At 39.6% G+C, this 27103-nt stretch overlaps 1 protein-coding gene across 1 annotated transcript in view; it reads right to left on the reverse strand.

Annotated features, from left to right (window-relative positions):
• Nucleotides 1-27103, reverse strand: part of LOC126281333 (uncharacterized) — an 81585-nt gene that overhangs the window by 12340 nt on the left and 42142 nt on the right. The window contains exons 3-5 of the mRNA XM_049980210.1: nucleotides 25173-25568; nucleotides 7940-8111; nucleotides 2252-2532 (exon numbers count right to left, since the gene is read on the reverse strand). Of these exons, the coding sequence (XP_049836167.1) occupies nucleotides 2252-2532; nucleotides 7940-8111; nucleotides 25173-25568 (849 nt within the window). The remainder of the gene's footprint in view (nucleotides 1-2251; nucleotides 2533-7939; nucleotides 8112-25172; nucleotides 25569-27103) is intronic.

A 27103-nucleotide genomic window follows, 5' to 3' on the forward strand; every position in this document is an offset into this window, starting at 1 on the left:
TTTCCATATGTGCAGTACTTACTTGTAACACTACTTCAACCTCCTTTTGACAAGGGAAAAAGAAAGCTCCTATCTTTTATGGTACAACCCTTCATTATCTGACTTTATTTTCTAACAGGCAAGCGTACAACATATCAAATTCTGACGCAGGGGAAGCTTTTTGTGACACTGTATGGTGGTGAGAAACATTGGATGATTTGCTAACAGTGATTCCCTAATTCAGCAGCAGAAATCCAAAATCCAACTTCCAAAACTGCTGCCCACTTAATAGGCCACTAATGCCATTCTTTTTATACCTACTTAAACATGACTGGGTAATTAAAAGATTACATCGGTTTGGTGCATCTCTACCTCACATCTCTCAGACCCCTGTGACCGATCTCTCACTGTCAATCCCTCTCCAACAAGCTCCAACCACCTATTCAGTATTTGTACTTAGTCCCATATCATTATTTCTTCTTTGAATCAATTTTCTTTCTATTTTTCTCTCCCACATTGTTTGAACTTTTGGTATTCTAATTAATGAATAAGAAATAAGAACAACCAATGGCTCACTCACAGATGAATGCAAGCTGGTGCTTAGGAACACATACAAGATCCAAACACATCACTGGCTTTGACGTGTCTGCGACTGTGGTCACAGGTAGGGGTGGGGGTGGGGATGGATCTGGGGCAAAGAGAGAAAGAGTGAGGGAGGAAATGGCGAGTCAGATGGCTCTCAAAGACAGTTGGAAAATGCAATGTGAAGACTGCAGAGGAATGAGGTATGAGCCAGAAAATGTTCAGAGAGAGAGAGAGAGAGCGGAAAAAGAGTGGTGCCAAGGGAGTAGGAAAAAAAGAAAGTAGTTGGAAGGAGGAGGGTGAGATTGGAGATTTGCAATTCAGGTGAACTGGTGCTTGAGGGACATTACAAATGATACAGGTACTGAAATTTCTGCTGACGTTTTCACTGTTGTAGTGTAGTGCATCTTCAGCAACAGGTGGTGAGAGTTTGCAGTTGGCCATAGTTTGGTAGCAGCCTTTCAAGCAGGTACACAGCTTGTTACCTGTCATAGCAACACGTAATACTGCACAGCAACTGTAGTATATCTGTCAATGAGATGGCTGCTTTAGGCCCTACCTTCTACAAGCTAGTAAACATTTATGGCCCAGCTACATTCAGAGGTGGTAGATGGGTATGTGAGACCTGTCTTGCGTTTGAGTTCTCCACAGAAGAATGATTTGTGGTTTGCAGGACTGGTAACAGGAAAGATATATATATATGGATGCACTAAGAGAATGTTGGTTGGATGGGCACAGGATAGCACTAGCTGGAGACAGGGATTTTAATTTTGGTGGAAAATTCACTACACTGAGGCACAATGAGAGATACTCAGACCATAGAGAAGGTGTATTCTGGTGGGTGGCCAGTTTACAGTGGTGATGAGTTGCTGTTCATGGGGAAAACTGTATGGGAAATGGTTCTGGATTTGCTGCGCAAAATACTCCCCGCTTGTAAGACCCCAGCCAAGTTATCGACACATTTGCTTTCCACTGTATAAGATTTTAGTGGAGAGGTTTTTTCACCTGAAATGAGCAAAATCTATCAAAACGGAGATATTGCTGGTGGCCAGTGCATACGATAATGAACTGTTTTTATGGATGATGGAGACCAATGTCCAAAAAAGCAGAATGCTGACCTGAGAAGCGTCAGGTGAAGCAGTTTTGTAAGAGGGTACTGAGGTTCTTCATGAAAAAGGAGAGGTTGCTCCTTGGGGTTCAAATATTAAATATCTGCGAAAATAGAATTTTCTTACTCCTAATGCATTTCCTAGACAAATCACGTTCTTCCTGTATGATTATACTAATATGTCACAAATTAAAACGCTCATTTGTCATTCTTCAGTGTCTGAATTACGACCTATCCCTTCATCACTCAAGTGCACGTACCTCCTTACAGTCAAACTCTTAATGACAATCATTTCTTGCTTTCCACTTTTAGAAAAACTTGCTCTGAAAGCTCTACACTGAAGCCAATAGGAAGCCATAACAATAGTGAATGGTAGTGATAAGTTTTTGTGCACAAAGGAAGCAGCCCAGCCACTATATTACATGCAGTGAACAAAATGTCAACTTTACACACAGTTATACAAGCACCATAAAGCTGTGATTTTAAAAATATTCTTTGAACTGGGTGTATTTCATGGTTAGAAAATTGCACAGCAAAAGGAATGACAATCATGCAAGGAAAATAACATAAACTGAATTCTACCTGATGCAGGTGATGCTCCAATGTCAGAAGACAAGCCTGTAGTATCTTCAGACCCATCGTCCACCATGGACCGTTGTCCAAGTCGCAGGCTGGGTGCCATTATAAGTGCCATTGACATCATAAGCACCATCAGGCAAGTGGCAGGCTGCACTGTTTTTACAGAGCTGCGAGTCACCAGCGCTTGAAGCCTCCTTAGTTGAGTTGTCAGAGATTGATTCTGAGACTGTAATATCTTAATTTTCTTCACAAGCTCTATATTCTCCTCAGTGCACGCTTTCACCCTTAAAAAAAAAAAAAAAGTCAATTATGTAATAAATGCTTCTGCTGTTTTTATGAAATTCATAAGTTTGAAATATAATCATAAGCTCAAAATGTGTCATCTTTTCATCTGCATCAGTGTTACTGTTTATTATTCAAATAATAAAATTTCTTTTTTTTTTTTCTTTGCAAAGCTTAGTATTTTCCGGGTGCCACTAGCAAAAATCATGGCTGGAGCAAAATTATCTGCTGTTCATCTATATACACTAATATTCCATGAGGATATATACAGAGAAGTGTTCTGCTAGCAGCATGGGCAGCACATATGGAATTTTACTTTTATGTTTGTGTACCATAGTCAAATTTTAAGCATACCATAATTCTGACAATAGCAGGACAGTTTATCACTAAGCAACTAAAAAGAAGTCCTGCATTTTCGTACTCGCCCTTTTGGTTTGGATTGCAATTAAAAGGTGCTTTTCAGCTTCTTTATAGTTAACTGATTTACAGACATAGTTAATTATTAAATACAGATGCTGCAAATTGAAAATGACAAACAAGCTGCTAAAACTAACATGTGAGCAGATATCTCTAAAATTTAATCACAAAGCATAAATTTTACAAATTCTTGTACGGCATCCTGTTCAAATCCCACTTCTCCTGCTCCCACTCCACCGTCCCTGGAATGAGGTCAAAAAGCTCCAACTAGATAACTCCGTTTTCATTTCAGCACTCAAAATATTTAATTGAAAGAGTTTCTTTTGGGTGAGAGCAATTACAGGAATGCAGCTGAGTGGCATCATTGGCAATCACTTTAATTTTTTTACAGCTGCACACCGTCACTTTCTAGGCAAAATTGCAGCAAGCATGTGATGTGCAAGGGCATTAAAAACTCAGTTTGCAGAGCAATTCCAGAAAGATCAATTTCACCTGCTTCCTTAGTAACACTATTCCAATAGACAGAATGCATGCCAAAATCTCTATGGTGTTATAGTCTACCTTGCGTAGTACAACTTTCCGCACCTCAGTTTGGATTGAATAACTGACAATCAAGTAAAGCCTCTTGTGGTGGCCTGAAGATGTAACAATCGAGCAGGGCTGGGCAGCATCTGGGCTGAATATAACCATTTCAGAACTTTTAAATAAAAATAGTTAACAGTTTTAAAAACTTGCAGGTATGCATTATAATAAAACAATAATACCTTCTGCAAGATTATGTTTTACTTTTTGGTGAGAATTACTGTGTTCTGCTACATGATCAGCATTTCAATATGTCATGCAGCATTCCAAGTAATCTTCCAGCCCTTTCATATCCAAAAACCCTCTTAGAATCACATTAGCTATGAAAGACTGTCCCTCGAATTTATTTTTTGTTGGCAGTAATGAGTGTTTTCACACAATTCTCTGGCATCTGGATTCTAGATTTTTCGTCTTCTGTGAATTATTTTTAAAAGGCAGTCTTCTTCATTTCTGTAACATTCCAGTAAACTATGGCCCGTAGTGTGCTCTGCTGTCAGTTCCTGTGATAACTATCTTGCACTGGTCTTACAGAAAAACAGTATTGCTTCAATGATCTGAAATACCAAACTATGAAAAATCTGTACAGCTTACGAAGTCATCAATGGACCCGCATTTGCTTATCAGTGGTATCTTGTATTATCACTGAATATTCCATTCAAGACACCATTTGAAGGGCACTCAAATCCCAGTTACCTCACAATACATGGGTAACCATTTTTAAATAGCCTCATCTACTTAAAAGCAGTTCTACATAACAAGGCATTGGGCCTATGTATTGCGAGCTGACAATGCGTTACCAGCACATGAGCTCACTGTTCCTCTTTGTTGCACAATGCAAGTGGTGAAGCCATTTTTTTTAGAGCCAATTTCGCACAGTTTAAGACCATGAAAGAAGTTGGTATATGTGGAAGAGGCCTGAAGACACAGGGAGGTTTCAGATAGTAAGACAGATATTTCAACCAGATTTTTAAACTCACATTTTCAGGGGCAGATGTGGACACTGGCCATAATTTATTGGTTATGAACTGACAACAAAGGATTAAATAGACCAAAAACAAGGCACAGCAAAATTCCTTGGATAGCACGTGAGACACCGAATTTAATTGATGGAAGGAGAAAATATAAAAATGAAGCAGGCAAATGGAACCATAAACATATGAAAGATGAAACTGACAAAAAGTATAAAATAGCTAAGCAGAAATGATTTGAGGGCAAAGGCATGGTGTAGAAGCATATATGACATGGGAAAAGACTGTTGCTTCCTCTAGGAGGATTAAAGAGATCTTTGGAGAAAAAAGACATAGCTATATGAATACCAAGAGCACAGATGGCTGATTGATATTAGCTAAAGAAGGGAAAGCTGGGAGATGGAAGGAATACATACAAGGGCTACGGAAGAAAAATGAACTTAAAGAGGTAATATTACAGAAAAAGATGGCTTTAAAAGCAAAAACTTGTTATTAAAATCAAATAAATAATAAGTTTATTGTTAGCAGTTGCAATGTATTTATTTACTTTCATGGCATTTTTCAGAGGTTTAAACATCCATCAAGGGGATTTATGTGGATTAATATGGGACGCAAGTATCATGTTACGGCTTTGGGGAAACCTGTGGCATTGTCTCCAGTGATCATAGGCACCTTTTTCTGTCATGTTATATTGCATACACCACCACACTCGGTAAACACTAGTGTATCTTTTCTCTATTATACATGTAATGCACACACCATGATTACCCAAAACTAAAATTCTTCTCCACACTTGTGTTACACCCAACTTCATAGTTGTAAGGCTTTCAATTATAAGAATATAATCAATTTCTGAAGAAAGATTTTATTTAAAAATATTTTAAATTTACAGCCCACAAAAGCTACGTGATCTTCAAAATTCTGTTTAAATGAACTCATATCTATTTTTCTAAGGAACATTTTACTTTTCCGTTTTATACTTTTGAAAGTACCACATTCCAGAAAGTTCAATCTTAAAATGTGAAACTGTCAAAATTCTACTATTAAAGTTTAGTTGTCCTATTTTTTCTGTTTCCAAAAGCGTATAGTTTCCCCATAATAACATGTTAGTTTATGAAATATTCAAATTAGAAAATTTAAATTTCCAGGAAATTCTTGGCAGGCCTTGGAAATCCCAGCGCACATTAAAATATCCATTTCACAATCTTGTCATTTTTTTTAAAAAAATCATATTGCTTATAGTTAATCAATTTCACATTAGTGTATAATTTGCTTTTGTATTTTTCACTTTGGTTATTTTTTATAGTAGTAAACATAATGGTCTTGCATTTTAGTGCATTGTCAGTTCTACACCACACGTATCTTTATACAGGTATTGTATACAAGGCTACAGTCAGTCATCACTCATTACACAAACTTTGATGGCAGAAAGTGCTACAGTGTTGACTTCCTGTGTTAGCTGTCAGTGTTGCCACTTTTAAAATTCTGCTAAACCACTCACACATTATGTGAAGTGCTGACCTGTAATATATTAACTGTCAAAATTACTAACTGCAAACCTCATCGTAGCTTTAGAGCAATAAATGAAAATTAAAGAAATAAGTGAACTTGACTGTGTTGTGATGTTAAGCTATTATTCACTACAAAACCATCTGTTCAAGTAGTTAATTAAAGGAGATTGTGAAGACTAACATCAACAAGGCTTATGAGGCCCAAAAAGAGGTCCGTAACTTTACATACTCCACTTCCCATAATTGAAATAAAGTATACTTTAATTTTCAAGGTTTGAGATGGATATTTCAGTATTATAATCATTCAATTTTTTACTCATACACATTATTTTCTCAAATATAGACACTTTCAAGAGAATCACGCCTATTAATGCACTCTCATTTTTTAAACCAACTTATGAACTGACAATTGCTGTACTTCCAACTTACTACATGAAATTCTAATAGCATCTATCCGAAAGTTAAAAACACAGATAACTGTATCAAAAGGAAAATTCTATCAAAAGAATTACAAAATTGTGGGACAAGATTTCTGACCAGTGCTTATTTCACAGGAAATGACAGAACTGCCAGTAGACACATATAAACTAACGTTTGTTCCTCGGGTAGGAAAAGGAGAGGCTAGGGAATGCCACCCATGCCTCAGGTTAAGAGGAGCCCATCTGAGAAAGTGGGCACACATGCACACACACGCACACGCACTCACTCACTCACTCACACACACACACACACACACACACACACACACACACACACACACACACACACAAAAACCACAGAGGTATTCTACTGCCCACCCAACCTATGCAATATCCTTGTCTTGCTCCCAATCCCTTGCCCCATGGTTCATATCCATGCTATAGATCTACATGCAAGACCTGTCCCATACTTCCTTCCACAACCATCTTCTCTAGTTCTGTCACAGACATCTTCTACACTATCAAAGGAAGAGCAATCTGTGAAAGCAGCCATGCAATCTGTCAATTTAGCTGCAACCACTGTGGCACATTTTATGTATGTACACCAGTTAGCACGCGTCTGTCTGCTTAAATGGCCACTGCCAAACTGTGACGAAAAGACAGCTGGACTATCCTGTTGCTGAGGATGCCGCACAGCACAAGCTGCTTGCCTTCAATGACTACACCACAGCCTGTGCCATCTAGATTCCCTAGCAACATCAGCTTTTCTGAATTGTGCAGGTGTGAACTCTCCCTGCAACATATCCTTTGTTCCCACAAAACCCCTTGCCACAAATTTCACAAGTCCCCATCCTCCACCTGTATATCCCCTTCGGTGCTCCCACTCCCACACGTGCCTTCTATCCCACCAGTGCACCTGCATAGTCCTTTCCTCTTCTCTACTTCCCACCTCTCCCCTTTGTCCCCCCTTCCTCAATCTCTCCTCCCTCCTCCCAACCCCCACAGCACAGCCTCCTGATGCTGCACCTGGCAGACCATTATTGTGTCACTACCACATCACTGCACACTCTGACATGAAGCACTAGCCTTCTCCTACCTTTGCATTGCTATCCCCCTCCCCCTCCACAGCCAATGTCTTTTCTGTACTCCTCTACCCACCTCAATAAAGATCACTGATCATCTGAGATCCAGTCACAGATGAGCCTTGGTACCCACAGACAACAGTAGTGATGTTTGTGCAAGTTATGCAATTGCAAATGAGTGTGTGTTTTGTTTTATATGATTGATGAAGAACTTAACTCGATAACTAATAATACCTAGCAGTCCTTTTCCAATAATCCTGTCTGCCACTTAGTGCCTCTTCCATGAAATGTGTCTATGACCCATTCATCAACTGGTGAGTGTTTGTTAGTCCTCATTTATCATGCCTTCAATGTTCTTTCCAATCTGGAATTTCCAAATTGAACATTATAACTTTAAGAAAAATTCAAAAGAGTTTATTGCATTCATTACCTGTCTTCTAATCCATCAATATACTCTTTCTTCCTTTTTCGTGAATCCTGTGCTGAGATTTTATTCCTTATTTTGCGCCTAATTCTCTTCAGTTCACGCTCTTCGTACTTGGTTAATGGATAATGTGTTGGCAAATTCACTCCCTCTTTCTGCAATAGGCGTTTCTCCTCAGCTGAAATATACATTTGGTGTCAGTTAATATAATAGCAAATAAAAAAGATCAAATAATTACACAATTACAAGGGGGCAGAATAACTCTTCAGGAGGTAATATTCCATTAATGACAACATCCAGAGTTAAAATTGCTAAAGACATTGACGTGACTAATACTGTGAAGAGCAGATGGTTAATAAGGTGCAGCTTCACCTAACATCTGATGAACGTTTAAAACTGTTATCACAAAGTGCTAGTGACAGTCGGGCGAGGGTTCACAGTTCCCCAATAGCTGACAAGCTGCTCTTTGCAGTAATAGTTATGTGGATGACAAGCAAACAAAGGGAGTGAGAAAGATAAATTAGCTGCAATGAGGTCATATTTTTTAAAAAAATTCACAAATTGTGAGGGAAACTATAGTTTGGGAGAGTTTATAACCACATATGATATGCTGACACCTTTCAGAAGGCAATGTTCATTTGTTCAATATGTTGTTGTCTTCAGTCCTGAGACTGGTTTGATGCAGCTCGCATGCTACTCTATCCTGTGCAAGCTTCTTCATCTCCCAGTACCTACTGCAACCTACATCCTTCTGAATCTGCTTAGTGTATTCATCTCTTGGTCTCCCTCTACGATTTTTACCCTCCACGCTGCCCTCCAATGCTAAATTTGTGATCCCTTGATGCCTCAAAACATGTCCTACTAACCGATCCCTTTTTCTAGTCAAGTTCTGCCACAAACTTCTCTTCTCCCCAATCCTATTCAATACCTCCTCATTAGTTACGTGATCTATCTACCTTATCTTCAGCATTCTTCTGTAGCACCACATTTTGAAAGCTTCTATTCTCTTCTTGTCCAAACTAGTTATCGTCCATGTTTCACTTCCATACATGGCTACACTCCAAACAAATACTTTCAGAAATGACTTCCTCACACTTAAATCAATACTCGATGTTAACAAATTTCTCTTCTTCAGAAACGCTTTCCTGGCCATTGCCAATCTACATTTTATATCCTCTCTACTTCGACCATCATCAGTTATTTTACTTCCTAAATAGCAAAACTCCTTTACTACTTTAAGTGTCTCATTTCCTAATCTAATTCCCTCAGCATCACCCGATTTAATTTGACTACATTCCATTATCCTCGTTTTGCTTTTGTTGATGTTCATCTTATATCCTCCTTTCAAGACACTGTCCATTCCGCTCAACTGCTCTTCCAAGTCCTTTGCTGTCTCTGACAGAATTACAATGTCATCGGCGAACTTCAAAGTTTTTACTTCTTCTCCATGAATTTTAATACCCACTCCGAATTTTTCTTTTGTTTCCTTTACTGCTTGCTCAATATACAGATTGAATAACATCAGGGAGAGGCTACAACCCTGTCTCACTCCTTTTCCAACCACTGCTTCCCTTTCATGCCCCTCGACTCTAATAACTGCCATCTGGTTTCTGTACGAATTGTAAATAGCCTTTCGCTCCCTGTATTTTATTCCTGCCACTTTCAGAATTTGAAAGAGAGTATTCCAGTCAACGTTGTCAAAAGCTTTCTCTAAGTCTACAAATGCTAGAAATGTAGGTTTGCCTTTCCTTAATCTTTCTTCTAAGATAAGTTGTAAGGTCAGTATTGCCTCACGTGTTCCAACATTTCTACGGAATCCCAACTGATCCTCCCCAAGGTCTGCATCTACCAGTTTTTCCATTCGTTTGTAAAGAATTCGCGTTAGTATTTTGCAGCTGTGACTTATTAAACTGATAGTTCAGTAATTTTCACATCTGTCAGCACCTGCTTTCTTTGGTATTGGAATTATTATATTCTTCTTGAAGTCTGAGGGTATTTCGCCTGTCTCATACATCTTGCTTACCAGCTGGTAGAGTTATGTCAGGACTGGCTCTCCCAAGGCCATCAGTAGTTCTAATGGAATGTTGTCTACTCCGGGCGCCTTGTTTCGACTCAGGTCTTTCAGTGCTCTGTCAAACTCTTCACACAGTATCTTATCTCCCATTTCGTCTACATCCTCTTCCATTTCCATAATATTGTCCTCAAGTACATCGCCCTTGTATAAACCTTCTATATACTCCTTCCACCTTACTGCCTTCCCTTCTTTGCTTAGAACTGGGTTGCCATCTGAGCTCTTGATATTCATACACGTGGTTCTCTTCTCTCCAAAGGTCTCTTTAATTTTCCTGTAGGCAGTATCTATCTTACCCCTAGTGAGATAAGCATTTACATCCTTACATTTGTCCTCTAGCCATCTCTGCTTAGCCATTTTGCACTTCCTGTCGATCTCATTTTTGAGACGTTTGTATTCCTTTTTGCCTGCTTTATTTACTGCATTTTTATATTTTCTCCTTTCATCAATTAAATTCGATATTTCTTCTGTTACCCAAGGATTTCTAGCAGCCCTCGTCTTTTTACCTACTTTATCCTCTGCTGCCTTCACTACTTCATCCCTCAGAGCTACCCATTCTTCTTCTACTGTATTTCTTTCCCCCATTCCTGTCAATTGCTCCCTTATGCTCTCCCTGAAACTCTGTACAACCTCTGGTTTAGTCAGTTTATCCAGGTCCCATCTCTTTCAATTCCCACCTTTTTGCAATTTCTTCAGTTTTAATCTACAGTTCATAACCAATATATTGTGTTCAGAGTCCACATCTGCCCCTGGAAATGTCCTACAATTTAAAACCTGATTCCTAAATCCCTGTCTTACCATTATATAATCTATCTGATACCTTTTAGTATCTCCAGGATTCTTCAATGTATACAACCTTCATTTATGATTCTTGAACCAAGTATTAGCTATGATTAAGTTATGTTCTGTGCAAAATTCTACCAGACGGCTTCCTCTTTCATTTCTTAGCCCCAATCCATAATCACCTACTATGTTTCCTTCTCTCTCTTTTCCTACTGATGAATTCCAGTCACCCATGACTATTAAATTTTCGTCTCCCTTCACTACCTGAATAATTTCTTTTATCTCATCATACATTTCATCAATTTCTTCATCATCTGCAGAGCTAGTTGGCATATAAACTTGTACTACTGTAGTAGGCATGGGTTTTGTGTCTATCTTGGTCACAATAATGCGTTCACTATGCTGTTTGTAGTAGCTTACCCGCACCCCTATTTTTTTTTTTTTTTTATTCATTATTACATCTACTCCTGCATTACCCCTATTTGATTTTGTATTTATAACCCTGTATTCACCTGACCAAAACTCTCGTTCCTCCTGCCACCGATCTTCACTAATTCCCACTATATCTAACTTTAACCTATCCATTTCCCTTTTGAAATTTTCTAACCTACCTGCCCGATTAAGGGATCTGACATTCCACGCTCCGATCCATAGAATGCCAGTTTTCTTTCTCCTGGTAACAACATCCTCTTGAGTAGTCCCCGCCCGGAGATCCGAATGGGGGACTATTTTACCTCCGGAATATTTTACCCAAGAGGACGCCATCATCATTTAATCATACAGTAAAGCTGCATGTCCTTGGGAAAAATTACGGCTGTAGTTTCCCCTTGCTTTCAGTCGTTCGCAGTACCACAACAGCAAGGCCATTTTGGTTAGCGTTACAAGGCCAAATCAGTCAATCATTCAGACTGTTGCCCCTACAACTACTGAAAAGACTGCTGCCCCTCTTCAGGAACCACATGTTTGTCTGGCCTCTCAACAGATACCCCTCCGTTGTGGTTGCACCTGTATCGTCGAGGCACCAGGAATGGGGGAAAGAAATACAGTAGAAGAAGGATGGGTAGCTTTGAGGGATGAAATAATGAAGTCAGCATAGGATCAAGTAGGTAAAAAGACGAGGGCTAGTAGAAATCCTTGGGTAACAGAAGAGATACTGAATTTAATTGATGAAAGGAGAAAATACAAAAATGCAGTAAACAGCAAGGTCCATAGTTCATGGGGGGACAGCTGTACCATAACATATTCAGCTTGCCAGTAATTGTTTCAGCACAACTTGACTGCAGGCAAAACATCAGAGACGCCACATCCATTGTCACTGCCTTGTTGGACTAATTATGGACACTGTGAGACATTTCCTATTTCAGTGATAGAATCTGCTGCTGTTGAATTTAGTGATAACTTTATTTCCAATTATTGAGCAGTGAATTTTGTTTTGTTATCATCAGAAGCAGCGACTCTTTATTTTCTTGTTATTCATGTTCTACGTTTAGTGACATAATAAAGCATTGTTCAACACTATCCGTGGCATAGCATGGACATAAAAATCATGAACTTTTTTAAGTGCCACTACTAAAATTTGTAATTATTTCAAATTAATTTGTGGAAAAACTACGTCATGTAGAACTGTGTATAAGATATCAGTATTGTTTAGAATTTTACCATGGATCTAATGCCGCATTGAGATTTTTAATTACACTTGTGTATAAGAAATTGTAAGAGGGGCTGGAGACAGCTTGAAGTCATTAAGTGATGCAGAGGCTTGGATTTTCTGGGGAGGAGTGTGCTGAGAGCCGTTTTGGTTAATGTTGCAAGGCCAGATCAGTCAATCATCCAGACTGTTGCCCCTGCAACTACTGAAAAGGCTGCTGCCCCTCTTCAGGATATAGTGAACAAACCAGCAAACTACATCATCTGTCCAATGGCCAGCTTCACACATCTGTTCACATCAAACCCACCAACAAGCAACAGTACCTCCATTATGACAGCTGCCACCCATTCCATATCAAACGGTCCCTTCCCTACAGCCTAGGCCTTCATGGCAAACGAATCTGCTCCAGTCCTGAATCCCTCGACCATTACACCAACAACCTGAAAACAGCTTTCACATCCCGCAACTACCCTCCCGACCTGGTACAGAAGCAAATAACCAGAGCCACTTCCTCAGCCCCTCAAACCCAGAACCTCTCACAGAAGAACCTCAAAAGTGCCCCACTTGTGACAGGATTCTTCCCGGGACTGGATCAGACTCTGAATGTGGCTCTCCAGCAGGGATACGACTTCCTAAAATCCTGCCCCGAAATGAGATCCATCCTTCATGAAATCCTCCCCACTCCACCAAGAGTGTATTTCCGCCGTCCACCTAACCTTTGTAACCTCTTGGTTCCTCGCTATGAAATCCCCAAACCACCTTCCCTAACCTCTGGTCCTCCCCTTGCAACCGCCCCCGGTGTAAAACCTGTCCTATGCACCCTCCCACCATCACCTACTCCAGTCCTGTAACCCGGAAGGTGTACACGATCAAAGGCAGAGCCACGTGTGAAAACACCCACGTGATTTACCAACTGACCTGCCTACACTGTGATGCTTTCTATGTGGGAATGACCAGCAACAAACTGTCCATTCGCATGAATGGACACAGGCAGACAGTGTTTGTTGGTAATGAGGATCACCCTGTGGCTAAACATGCCTTGCTGCATGGCCAGCACATCTTGACACAGTGTTACACTGTCCGGGTTATCTGGATACTTCCCACCAACACCAACCTATCCGAACTCCGGAGATGCGAACTTGCCCTTCAATATATCCTCTCTTCTCGTTATCCACCAGGCCTCAATCTCGGCTAATTTCAAGTTGCTGCCACTAATACCTCACCTGTCATTCAACATCATCTTTGCCTCCACACTTCCGCCTTGACTGACATCTCTGCCCAAACTCTTTGCCTTTAAATAGGTCTCCTTGTGTCTGTGTATGTATGGATGGATATGTGTGTGTATGTGTGTGTGTGCGCGCTCGAGTATATACCTATCCTTTTTTCCCCCTAAGGTAAGTCTTTCTGCTCCCGGGATTGGAATGACTCCTTACCCTCTCCCTTAAAACCCACATCCTTTCATCTTTCCTTTTCCTCCCCTCTTTCCTGACGAAGCAGCCGCCGGTTGCGAAAGCTCGAAATTTTGTGTGTGTGTGTTTGCGTGTTATTTTATTGTGCCTGTCTACCGGCGCTTTCCCGCTTGGTAAGTCTTGGAATCTTTGTTTTTAATATATTTTTCCCATGTGGAAGTTTCTTTCTATTTTACAAACTACATCTTGAAATTTTTTACCATATGCAATGCAACACTCTCTACAGCATCAGTTGAGTTATACTGTGGGACACAACCAGATGGCCCTTACAAGCGTCAAATAAGCCTTTTGCCACTGTACATTGACTGGCAGAAACTATGAATGGGTCGAATTGGAATCTTACTTTTGATAATTGGTATACCAGTTATCCACTTTTGCAAAAACATACAACTTGCATTGGAACTTGGAAATCCAAGAATACCATGTCTTCACTGTTTGGATAACAGAGAAATATCACAATGGTGTCACATGTGCTGTTGCAAAATAGTAATTCAGTGAAGAAATAAAATTTTGTTGGAACCAGCTGGGATGATGCTAAGTGGGTACACAACAGTGGCGTAACCTACGTCAAACTCAGAAGAACGGAAGTAAAACAGACAGGGAGTTTACTGCCCCGCAGTGTGCGAGAAATAACGCCAGGAACCCGATTCAGCAACAATGTAGAGCAGACGCAACAATCCTCTATAATGAGGATACATTTAGGAACTAAAAGTGCTGAACGGCTCAGAAAACAGAAACACATTTGGTCACCCATATGGGGAGAATCACGTCACTGACTGCTAAAAAAGCCTAGCATTCCTTCCACTCACTCTCAGAGTTAGGCAATTCCAGCTGAATCACATATACTGATGGAAGGTCAGCTCTACTAGTTGCAGGATGCCATGATGAATACTTTCATGTGTCTACAACCACCGTTACCTCAAAGTCCACTGCTATGAGTCTACAGCCATTTGGGTGTGGAGGAAACTTGTATTCTGTGAGGTGCACTCCTGCTCGTTACAACGGTGACTGAATGAAGGTGAGGGCTGTGCTGATCTTTCAGAGAAGAACTAATTTGTGAGCTGCTGGGCTTGAGAGCAGGGTTCCTGTGCAGTACAAATACTGGCTTACCAGCTGTGTCCTACTGCCTCTCGAGCCACCCTTTATGTTGCTGTTGGGTCCTCCATGTATAAGCCATCTTGACAACTGACATCAGGGGCAGGCAGGTTTCTGGGGCCAAGCCTAAGTGGTGCTTTACTCAATGGGAGTGCAAAGGCTCCAACAGGCATCCACAACCGTGCTGGCTGTAGCAACATACTGGCTGCCGCACACTCCTACAACAGGGCTGCAGCACTGACCCGTGACAATGAGAGCCTGCGCCTACAAATTCCTCACAGAGCACTGTCGTGTTACTCTGCACCTTCGAGCAGCATGGTATCAGTACTGTCGCTACTAGGCAGTGACAGGAAGAAAAAAAAGTGAATGTAAAACTCTTGCTAATAAATGACTGTTAATTGTATTATGTCTCATTAGCTCCCCATCGCTCCACAGAAGTCCGCCGCTGCATCTCCGCTCGTGTATCATGTACTCGCATAGCAGGGTATATCTGGTGGGCTCCTACAGTGGGTGGCCGGGGTAGAAGAGGTGCTACTCTGTTAAGCTCAATAATGAAGGCACAGTTGATGAGGAAACTAACAAACCTCACATAGTCATGAGCAACAACATGGCAAAGGAAGGATTTGATACAGTCAACTAGATGTGCTGTAAATACCCTATGGCTTGAGTAACGGCTGGGGTAACAATGGCTGAACGCTTTGCTTTACTAAATATCACAGGTATCACTGCCCAAATATGATTTCAGTCCAATATAGAATACCCAAGAAAACCAAGAAGAATATTTTTGAAACTATTGTCTCGACAACTTATGAAAGCTCTTTTAATTACAAATATCACATTCTGATGTTTCCAGATGGTCTCAAAATATTTTTGACAGTTTATAAACTGGAAGAATCTTGAGAACCAGAAGAACCTACAAACAAAAGGAAGAGTCACTGTGTTATGTGTGGTAGAAAAAAGAATGTTGTTACCACAACTTGTCATGGTCAGTGTAAGTTGTTTGTATGCAAATAGCATTTTTTTATCGTCCGTGAAAAGTGTGCATGTAACAATATGGATGAGTGGAAGAAACAAGAAGTGCAAATTTTGTTTTACATAACAGCAATATCATCACATCTAATAAATAACTAGAATACATGCTGTATGAATAACATGTTTCTGATAAACACAGGCAGGCCGAGTACTAACTGTGGACAGAGTCAACCATGCAAACCACTGATGTTACACAATCAATTTGACCAGTTCAGGGCTAATAAATTTCTTGCTGTGATACAGACTATGAAGAAAATAGAAGACTAATACTAGTAACTGAAAGGTCTGGTTGGTTTGTGGGGCTTGAAGGGACCAGACTGCAAAGGTCATCGTCCCAACTGAAACGTCTACCACTTTTGAAATGCTTCTTGAAATTGCAGCGCTCAAAGTCTTGTTGAAACTAGCCAACATCGTAGGCAATGGGCCTAGGTGTATCTGTCACAGTTTCCTCTTTAGCTGAGCTTCAGCTCTTCTATGATTTTCCAAAAAGAGAATTACAAATTATCTGCCAGTGCACCTGAAGTGTTTGGATTTATGCTTTCGCTCTTAAAGCCTTTTCAGCTTGTTCTTGTGGCACTTTTTAGAGAGACACCATGATGTCATCTGCCAGTACCGAGATCACAATACAGGATTTGACAAAGAAATGTGTTATCACTCATGTGCTGAATGCAATCACTCCATCTGAGTCTATGACTCATTACAGTGTCTTCTAGACTGTTCATACGAGGGTTGTTTTTTAAGTAAGGGCCATTTTTTTTTTAAAGATACAAATACTTTAGTAAAAAAACTTTTATTTTTTGATTCTACACACTTTTACCTATTTTTCTACATAGTTGCCTTGTTTATTTAAGCACTTGTCATACTGTACAACTAAGTTTTTAATTCCCTCTTCAAAGAATTCGGCCGCCTGCTCTGACAGCCAAGCGTTCACGGCCGCTTTCACTTCATCGTCGTCATTGAAGCGCTGCCCGCCAAGATGGTGTTTCATGTACCGGCAAAGGTGAAAATCGCTAGGAGCAAGGTCGGGGCTGTATGGTGCATGGTCCAAAACTTCCCAGCCAAAAGAATCAAGTCTATTGAGAGGTGTGAGGCCTAGCATTATCGTGCAGGATCAAAACTCCTTTTGTCAGCATGCCGCGCCTTTTGTTTAGAATTGCTCTGCGGAGCTTCTTTAGAGTTGCACAGTAGGCATCTGAGTTGAGTGTCGTTCCTCATGGCATAAAGTCCACTAGCAAAACACCGCGCTGGTCCCAGAACACAGTTGCCATAATCTTGCACTTTGACAGCGTCTGTTTGGCTTTGACCTTGACAGGTGAGGTTGTGTGTCGCCATTCCATCGATTGTCGCTTGCTTTCGGGAGTGATATGGTATACCCATGTTTCATCTCCAGTGACAATTTGACTCAACATGTCATCCCCTTCTTCCTCGTAATGAATCAAAAAATCCAATGAAGTGGCAAATCTCTTCCCTTTGTGGTCCTCTGTGAGGAGTCTGGCTACCCACAGAGAACACAGTTCCTTAAAGTTTATGTTTTCAGACACAATTTTATACAAAACCGATCTTGAAACTTGTGGAAATTCCAAAGAAAGAGTGAAAACTGTGAATCTTCTGTCCTCACGAATCTTTGTTTCGAATGCAGCCACCAAATCATCAGTGATCACAGAGGGCCGGCCTGAGCGTTCTTCGTCATGGACGTTTTGACGGCTATTTTTAAACTCTCTAACCCATTGATGCACTTTACCTTCACTCATTGCATTCAATCCATAAACTTCTGTTAACTGACGATGAATTTATGCAGCTGATAGGCTTCTCGCGGTCAAAAAACATATCACTGACTGTATCTCACACGCGGCGGGCGATTCAATAATCGTAAACATTATAAAGTAGCACAGCGATGCGTACACGTCACCTACAGAGCTGCAACTTGCATCAGTGTGAACGGGAAGGGTGCCGGCAAGTGGTGCAGTGGCTTGTTGCGGCGTCCGAGCAAACTACGGGACTATACGCGCGAACGGCCCTTACTTAAAAAACAACCCTCGTACTTTTCTCATAAGTTCTGTAATATTATTTATATAGTGTTCACTGAGATTCAGGGGATATATTTTCAGACTGATTGAAACGTGTTTAGCATAATTCTAGCACAGATATGTCCAATGGTATATTGGTGACTCCCTTTGTTCACTCCCACCGACAGCAGACAATGTGCCACACTCTTCAAACACAGCAATCAACAAAGCTCCTGTTAGCTAGCATATTGTGGCGGCCTTTCGTTGCATAGCTGTCTTAGCATTTCTGTATGTCTCTAGCTCAATACAGCAATCTACTAAGGTGGCAAGTTTCTTCCTTCACGTATTTACTTCAGTCCTACGCTGTTTTTCCTGCCATGTGACCAGATACCTACATACTATAGTTGTTGGCTACCAGTACAGGACAATAATTCAGTGCCTAGGGAGGCTTCTGCCAAACTAGCCTCACTCTCAGTCTTCACCTTCTCCTCACAGCATCAACACTGGTTTCTGTTCTGTGCTTGCACTGTGATGGACACGCAACACGGAGATGCTTATCATGAAGTTTCACAACACATCCATGTCATCTCTATGCTTATTGTGCAGCTGGATGTGTAAATCAATGTTTTGTGCAGCATCTTCTGCCAGATATGATTAATTCCACACCTTGAGGTGAGAAATATCGGTGTCATGCTGGTGATTCTCTGAGGCAAGCTTGTGACTTTGCTCAGTGTCATAATTCCAAATGCACCATGCCTTTGTCTAGTGCCATCACACTGGCGGGTGACTTTCATCAGCTTTTGTAAATTTTGAGAGTGTCACATTTTTCATAGTAGTGTAGTCATTCAATAAGTGTGTTTCTTAACAATTTGTGGACCCTGTTCCTTGTGCAGTGGCCCCTTTGCCTTGTTTCACCATTTCGTAATCAAACTTCTCAGCTAGGTAACAAAACATTCATACAGCATCATTGCCTTAGTCTAGTGCCCAGGCTGGTAACTTCTGCCACAGATACACATTTGACACCCATGCCTTCTGGAAGCCATGCACCCTGAACCGCCACGAGTCTCAGTCTTTGCTCTTGCTTCAACAAGTCAACATCTCCCAACTGCTCTCTTGGCAGCTCAACTCACACAATGCCATGTGGCTTGTGACCTTGGCTACCGCCTCTCACCAGAGTTTGTTTCATCAGTGAAATTTCACTTTCGGAACCAGTTTACCATAGTTTCTCACAGTCCAGTATGTAAAAGGTATTCCACCACATCTTCCACACCTCTTTTCTGGGCTATGCTTTCTCGGAAGACTCCATGGTTCTGAGTGAAGGCTGTTATTGGACACCTGGTCCATCCTCCATGTATCAGCACTGGATTAATAAGCGAGTACAGCAATCACAAGTTCAGTGCAGTTACAACCAAGTACCAAGAGTACAAAGTGACTACCTTACCCGGTTCACACCCGGTCATTCAGGCACTCCTTTCCCACCATGTGCACCACAAATCCCTTTCAGACCATTCTCACTCCCTTCACCGTCAGATGAGTCTGTTTCACTTCATTAATTTAAATATCTGCTCTCTTTTTATTTTACGCACTTTTTGCTTTACTTTTATGCATGAGGTATGAATGCTAGCTCGTGAACCTCCAATCCACCTACATGTAACAGGCTCTCTGTGCAATGATTTCAGTTTAATATTTTTTAGCATTCATTTCTGGAACTACAAGATGTGAACTTCATCCCAACAGCATCATTTGCAATAGTTTTATACAAGATCTATTAATATATATTGCCTTAGCAAGGGATGCAAACACTGTAATTTGTTGCTAACTGCCGGCCGCGGTGGTATCGCGGTTCTAGGCGCGCAGTCCGGAACCGTGCGGCTGCTACGGTCGCAGGTTCGAATCCTGCCTCGGGCATGGATGTGTGTGATGTCCTTAGGTTAGTTAGGTTTAAGTAGTTCTAAGTTCTAGGGGACTGATGACCACAGCAGTTGAGTCCCATAGTGCTCAGAGCCATTTGAACCATTTTTTTGTTGCTAACTAAACTGCACTACCATGAGCCTAGATGCTATTTAATTCCATAAGTTAAATTCATTATTCTCCTAAACTTTCTATTTTGTTGTTGTAGGTAGATCTCTGGAATAAAGTAGAGATTACTTTTGTCAAAATCAACCTAAGTTCCATTTCTGTCCCCATGAGATTCTGCCAAACAGCTTACGCATTCCTTTCAGTGCTTAGCATTATTATGCAGTTCATTTACTTGTTTAAATTTGCACATGCTTAGAAGCATGCTTACAGAGCTGGGCTATGGATCTGATTTCTGCAGTTTTAGTCACTAACAATAAAAAAGGAAACAAAATCGCTCCTTCAATACAGAGCACAGATATGAAAATATTTGCTGTGGATACTCTCAAGTCATTTACTAAAAATTGTAACTATTATGGCATCTTTACAAATCGACTGGTATTGTTTGTACTTCCCCATATTAAATGGATCAGACTACTTGTTCTGGTTTTGAAGAGTAGGCCTCTTGCTTTTTATGAGGTTTTGAAAGCTATTTCCTGGGGAATGAATCTTTATCAGTTCAAACTTTTGAGTGTTATAAAAGATTGCTGTGGTGAGTACTGAAGAAAATCTTCTGCACCCAGGCTTTATGATTCTGCAGTGAATTGAGGTCATCCTTCCAGTGCCTCAAGATGTATCGAACCCCAGTAAGAATGGTGATATGGTACTCATCCTTCAGATTTTTAGCTGAGGAGAGTATGTATTCATAAAACTAACTTTAATCCAGCATAAAAATTACACAGGTCTCTGACACTATGTGACCTCATAGCTGTCTAGCTCTCATTGCCATCAATTACCTTATACTTACCTTATTTTGTCCTGATATTTGTTTTTCAGCTCCTGAAAATGTATCTTCTTCACTCAAGACAATGTAACCTTAGATGGAGGTAAACAGGTTTTTCTTTTATCTTCATTGAGAGTTAAAATTTCATTGTTGCTTTCATCAAACCAGTCTTGTGTTTTCCTTTTCTCTACAATGATTTTCTGCTGATCCTACAAAGTCATTTTCAAATGTGGTCCATTCTGCATCAACTACTTTTTTTTTTTTTGCTTGGTGCTGAATAGCAGACCTAAAATACAATTCTGGTGGTCCTTTCATTCTGAAGTTTTAATACTTCAAATTTCATTCCAGATGGGTTGATGTATGAATACTAACTTTTCAATGTATAAGATAACCTGAGGCAAACAATAAAAAGTTTGTGGTCTGTTCGACAACTGCCAATCTTATCCATTGTCTTTGTAATGAAAATAATTTCTTAACTTGTAACTGTGTGATGAATTGCGAACAGATCTTCATGTGCTAAAAAACTTGAATATATATTATTTTTATGTACAAAAAATATAAAAAATATGCATCAAAATGCAAAAGTATTTTGTTTCAATATCACAAAACCGTAAATATGTATGTTAAAAAACCATTCACAAATCAAGCTGACATAGCGGTGGATTCAAACAACTCACTGTTGCACTGAACTCTCAAAGTTTTCCATCACAAACTGATGTCAGTTGATTCAAAACAATGCACAACACTGTAAGAATAATCTTTCAACATCATGTGATGATAATCTTGCCTATTTCATCAAAGGAATGTCACTGGCAAACACATTTTCCATTTCACCTAGGAAATTTTACAAATAGTATGAACTCCACCATTTTTTGAACACATTTTCAAATTTCTGTTTAATGAAATCCACTTTTGGGCCTTTGAGTGAATTAATTTTTTTCTCATTGTCATGTAATTCATTAATTGTCTCAATTAACAAGCTGATCGATGTTTCTAATTTTTTAATGAAACAAAAAACTCAAATTTTTCTGACATGTAAGACAATTCATTTCTTAGTGTGCTGTCATTTAGTAAATTCTGAAGAATTTCAGCTGAAGAAGCATCATCTTTAATTAGTTCATCAGTCACCAATTCAAAATTCCAAAACCATGTCCTCCAATGAGTAGCAATGGGTCTATGAGGAAGTCCAAAATCTGGATTTCTGGCTTTGATAAATCTGTTCTTGGTACTTTCACAAACACCATTTTGCCATTTGAGATCAATTTATCCACTTCAGGATACCCGCTCACATACTTCATATAAACCGTGTACTATACATGTTGTGTATATCATGTGGGGGAAGATTACAGAAAGACCTTCGGCTGACTGCTTCATGTATGGTGCAGCATCCATAAGTAAGAGGAAAACACTAACTAATTTCATGCCCTTTGGTCATAAAAACTGCAGAAATTCATTGAATATGTCAGCCACTGTTCCATGATTCAAGGATGGTTTTTCTTTATAGGGTAATAGAAATCAACATTTGGAAACCATGTTATCATTTACTATTACACCTACCACAATGTTTTCCACTTTCCTTTTGCTAGAGTCTGCCGATTCGTCCATGCTTAATTAAGTATTTTTATTTTCGCAGTCTGCTCTGATCTTTCTTAGCATTTATTCACAAAAGGCAGCCACATAGAATTTTTTTAATATTGATTCTTCTGCTGCTTCAAAATTTGTGTATTTCAAGAGAAAATTTTGGGGCACTCGACTTCTCAATTTCAATAAAGGAACATCACATGAGAGAAAAGTGTTGCATGAATCTGCATAACATTTGGAACTTTTTGAAACTATGGTTTCTGAAGAGGAAACTGCTTCAACTAAAACAACTTGTCTGGAAATTGTTCATGAAATGGCCATTCTATGTTTACTACCCACTAAATGCTGCAAAACTTGAGATCACTACTCTGTGTTTACTATTTCCCACATTTCTGAGAGAGCAGAGTTCTTCCTCCACTTGTAAAAATGCTATTAAATTCAGCAACATATTGTTGCATACAAGCACGAAAACCTAACTTCACTTTCGGCTTTATGTTGCCTATCAATTCACCTAAGTTCACATCACAGATGAGGCACTGTGCAACAAACAGGTACATTTAAAAGATCGTTTGACAGTAGACAAAGTTAGAGGACGAAATCCTTCTTCAGCTTTAGAAAAACTCTTGCACATTCATACACAAACTTACGCTCTTGTAAAAGTTGTCCGAAGGTGGTTAGTCACTGAAGTCAACCACTTTAAATTCTAAGGACTGTGGGTAGAGGTAACACTTCCTTAGAAGTCTCTCATTTAAGATCACACGCTGCTACCTTGACTACAAGAATGGTCTGCACTGCCTCTGACACTGGCACCCAAAGGCTTGTTTACTTTCATTACTTTCACTCTATTATCTCGTACTGTACTGTATTTTGTGGCAACTCTGCAGATTCACGAATATTCTCAGCTCAGAAATGGACGGCCAGACTGATCTGTGGTATCAGTTCATGAACTACGTGTAGGTCACTGTTCAGGTGTCTCAGAATTCTAACTGTTGCCCCTGTTCATGTATTCTATCATGGTATTCATTGTTGACAATATTGACTTTTTCAGAAGAAATTGTAACTTCATTCAGTGCACACCAGCTGGAAAAATGATGTAAACTTTGACAACATTTCCTTAAGTCCTGTACAGTGGTATGTGCATAATTCAGCAGGTTTCATTTCCTTCCAGCAAAACTAAAAATTTGAGTTACAAACCCCAAGTATTCAGTATTTAACTGTTCCTTGTGGCTCACTCCTCCTATACTGTACAGGAGTTTGTTGCAGTAGTTGAGAACTTTTCTTTGTAATGTCATATTTATTTATGCACACTTTTTTTGGTGTTTTATTAATTCATTAATTCCTTGTCAATAATGTTTTAATAAGCATTCTGTAAACTGCACACTGAGTTGTTCCACAATGAAGTAGGTTGGCTCATATGGTCAAATGGAACTTGCTATGTAAATAAATAAAATAAATCAACACACATAGCCACTGTCATCTCTCCGAGAACAATAAGTAGTATCAGAGCCACAATTTTCTGCTACAATGGGTACTGGTCCAGTCACCAGAAGCTTTAGCTATCACAGTATGGCATAGCTCGTGAACTTTTTTACTTTTATTTATTTACAACATGCTCCATTACATTATTTGTAATACTACATGAATATATTGTGTGTGTGTGTGTGTGTGTGTGTGTGTGTGTGTGTGTGTGTGTGTTGGATGACGACGACAACGACGATAATGATGATGATGATGATGATGATGAGAGAAGCCCGGGCCTGGCACATAGCCTTCTCCTCGCGAATAGCCCCAAGGGGGCTTAATGTCTTGGTCCAAATGGACGAACCCCATCAACAGGGTCACGTGCCCACACTTCATTAGATACTGCAGAGGGGTTTGGTACTGAAACCAGGACAATGGTGTAACACCTGGTGATCAGGAACTTTACACCACCACCTCTCCTTCCCTTGCTGGTCAAACACTAGCAGTGAAAATGTCTTCCACAATCAGGATTCAAACCAACTTACCCCCGGGTCCCACATAAGCATGCATTAGTGACCTCAGAGGTGGGTACAGCTCGTGCATTGAAAAGGAATCATCAATGAATGCGATCACAATAAACGCTTCCTACTCATTTTTATTAAGAAACATAATTTGGAGAAGTTATCCACATCTAACAATGAATTAGTCAAATTAGTATAGGCAGTAATAGTAAGATATTTAATGACAACATACTTGCACACTCTTGCACTTGACTGACTAAATATGTAATGGAATTATGAGACAAAGACAAAACTCCTAGCCTTCACTTACCTTCTGGAAGCAAAACACTTAGTGTTGCCAACAGAAACACACAAAACAAAACAAAATGTTGTAGCTTTCAGAACTATTAATTCCTTCCTTGGAGAGGAGTGAGAAATGTTAACAAGGAAGGCAGGTCATTCAGACCCTGAGTTTGAGAGGAATCCACCAGCTGTCACTAAGCTGTTTCCCTCATCTTGTTGTCAAGTCTGACTGAAGTGCCAATCCATTTTAACCTTTCCCAACCCATGTCTCCCTTTGCCCCATGGAAGAAACCAATAGTTCTGAAAGCTAGGATGTTTTCTTTTATTTTTATGTGTGTCTATCAACAATATTGAGTATCTTACCTCTTGAAGGTAGTCTGGGGGCCAGCAATTCTGTTTCATAATTTTATAGCTGTACTTTTTGAAACACATCAAAAGTTCATACACCAACCTGTCAGCTCCAGTCTTGGGTAACTGCTGTCTGACTCATCTCCAGTTTCTTCAGAATGGCTTCCCTTAGATGAGCAGTTACTCGACATATCATCAGCTGGCACAAAATTTTCCACACACATTGTCTGTACGTCAAAAACTGAACCACTTTCGTGAAGTCCATTGCTTGCTGTCTTGCGAGGACTTTTTGTTGGAAGATTTGTGCTTGTAGCATTAATAATCTTAATTGTTTTTACGTCTGATAAGCTATTCAATTTGACAGGTAGAAGAATAGATCGTGGGTTGCCAGATACAGATGTTAACCGCAACACTTGTTGAATATTACTGGTCTTCAAATTACTTATATGCGCATTTGTGTTAATAGCTTGTTTCAGTTTGGGTGTTTTGACAGGGACATCTGAAAATGAAAAGTTCTTGACATTCTTCACAGCAGATACTGTGACATAGTAGCTAATGAAGCTAACAAACATAACAAAATTTATTGTTAAAAATACTAACAACAAATGAACTAACCTCAAATATGTAGGCCCATTATAAACATTATTAAAGAATAGAAAGTCCACTATGGACTACTGACAGTATTGTGAAAATGATAGACGGCTACTCACCATTTAGAGGAGACGCTGAGTCGCTGACAGGTGCAATGAAAAGACTAGTATACATTTACCACACAGAGAAGATGATGAGTAACAGACAAGCACAAATGAATAGCAGTCTTTTCATTGTTCATATCCGATACTCAGTGTCTACTTTCTATGGTAAGTAGCAATCTATCCTTTTCATAATATTTTTATAAATATTACTGTATCACCAACAAGTCAGTTAGTAAATTAATTCCATGTTGCAGAGCTCATTCAAACTGTTCCATCACAATTTTATGTAGAATGAGCTGATCAATTCCCTGGCCCTGCTGTTTGATGATGTGGAAGAGAAATGTTATCTGTAGTTTCTACACTGTTGAAACTACTAACAAACGAATTTTGTGCACCACTAATGTGGCACAGCACTCACAGAATCATTTAATGGTACAGTCTATAATAATAATAATAGTTTGTGACATTGCTTCTTTCTTACTAGTTCTGGAATACTACAGAGTACTTCAAAATTTTCACTAAAAATTCCTTAGGCATGAAAAACGGAATGAAAAAGAAAATGAAATAATATGCATGGAAAAAAAAAGCAACAACAACATTGTGTGCCACTTGCCTGCATCTTTTTGGTAGAAGACTGGCACAATTTTTTCTGTAAACTTTGACTATATTTCATAGCTACCAAATGATGTACCACAATGGTTAAGTAACTGGGCTCTCATTAGAGAGGAGTGGGATTCAAATATCCATCTCACCATTCAGATTTAGGTTTTCCATGGTTTCCCTAAATCATTTAAGGCAAATGTGAGTGAGGGTGGTTCCTTTCAAAAGGGCACAGTCCATTTTCTTACCCATTCTAGTCCCATTTGAATTGTGATTCATCTCAAATAGCCTTCTTGTTGATGGAATGTTAAACACTAAACATCCTTCCTTTACATTGGTAACCTGTTGACTAATATGGTAATGATACTACACACTAATGTATACCTGGAGCTTACTGAACTCATGTGGCCCATTCTTCTTCCCTTATATTCCAAACAAAATTCTGTTGCTGCTACTGTAATTAGCACTTGATATAGTTACTGCACTGATTAGCTGATCAGATGGAAAATTATATGTTCTTGTATACAAGTTCAAATTAAAATTACTATACACTTAGCACCATTTACATTTCCTTAGGGTTTGTAAATTGAATTTACGAACAATCTGAATTTTAGATTATAATAATTAAGGTGCAATCACTCTACTTTTTTGAGCAAAAAATTATCTTTATTCATTTTATTATATGAATGATCAAATTAGTTTTCAATGAACAATTCTAAATTGCTATCTAAGATGATAA

Source organism: Schistocerca gregaria, chromosome 7 (assembly GCF_023897955.1).
Source record: "Schistocerca gregaria isolate iqSchGreg1 chromosome 7, iqSchGreg1.2, whole genome shotgun sequence".
Taxonomy (NCBI): Eukaryota; Metazoa; Arthropoda; class Insecta; order Orthoptera; family Acrididae; genus Schistocerca; species Schistocerca gregaria.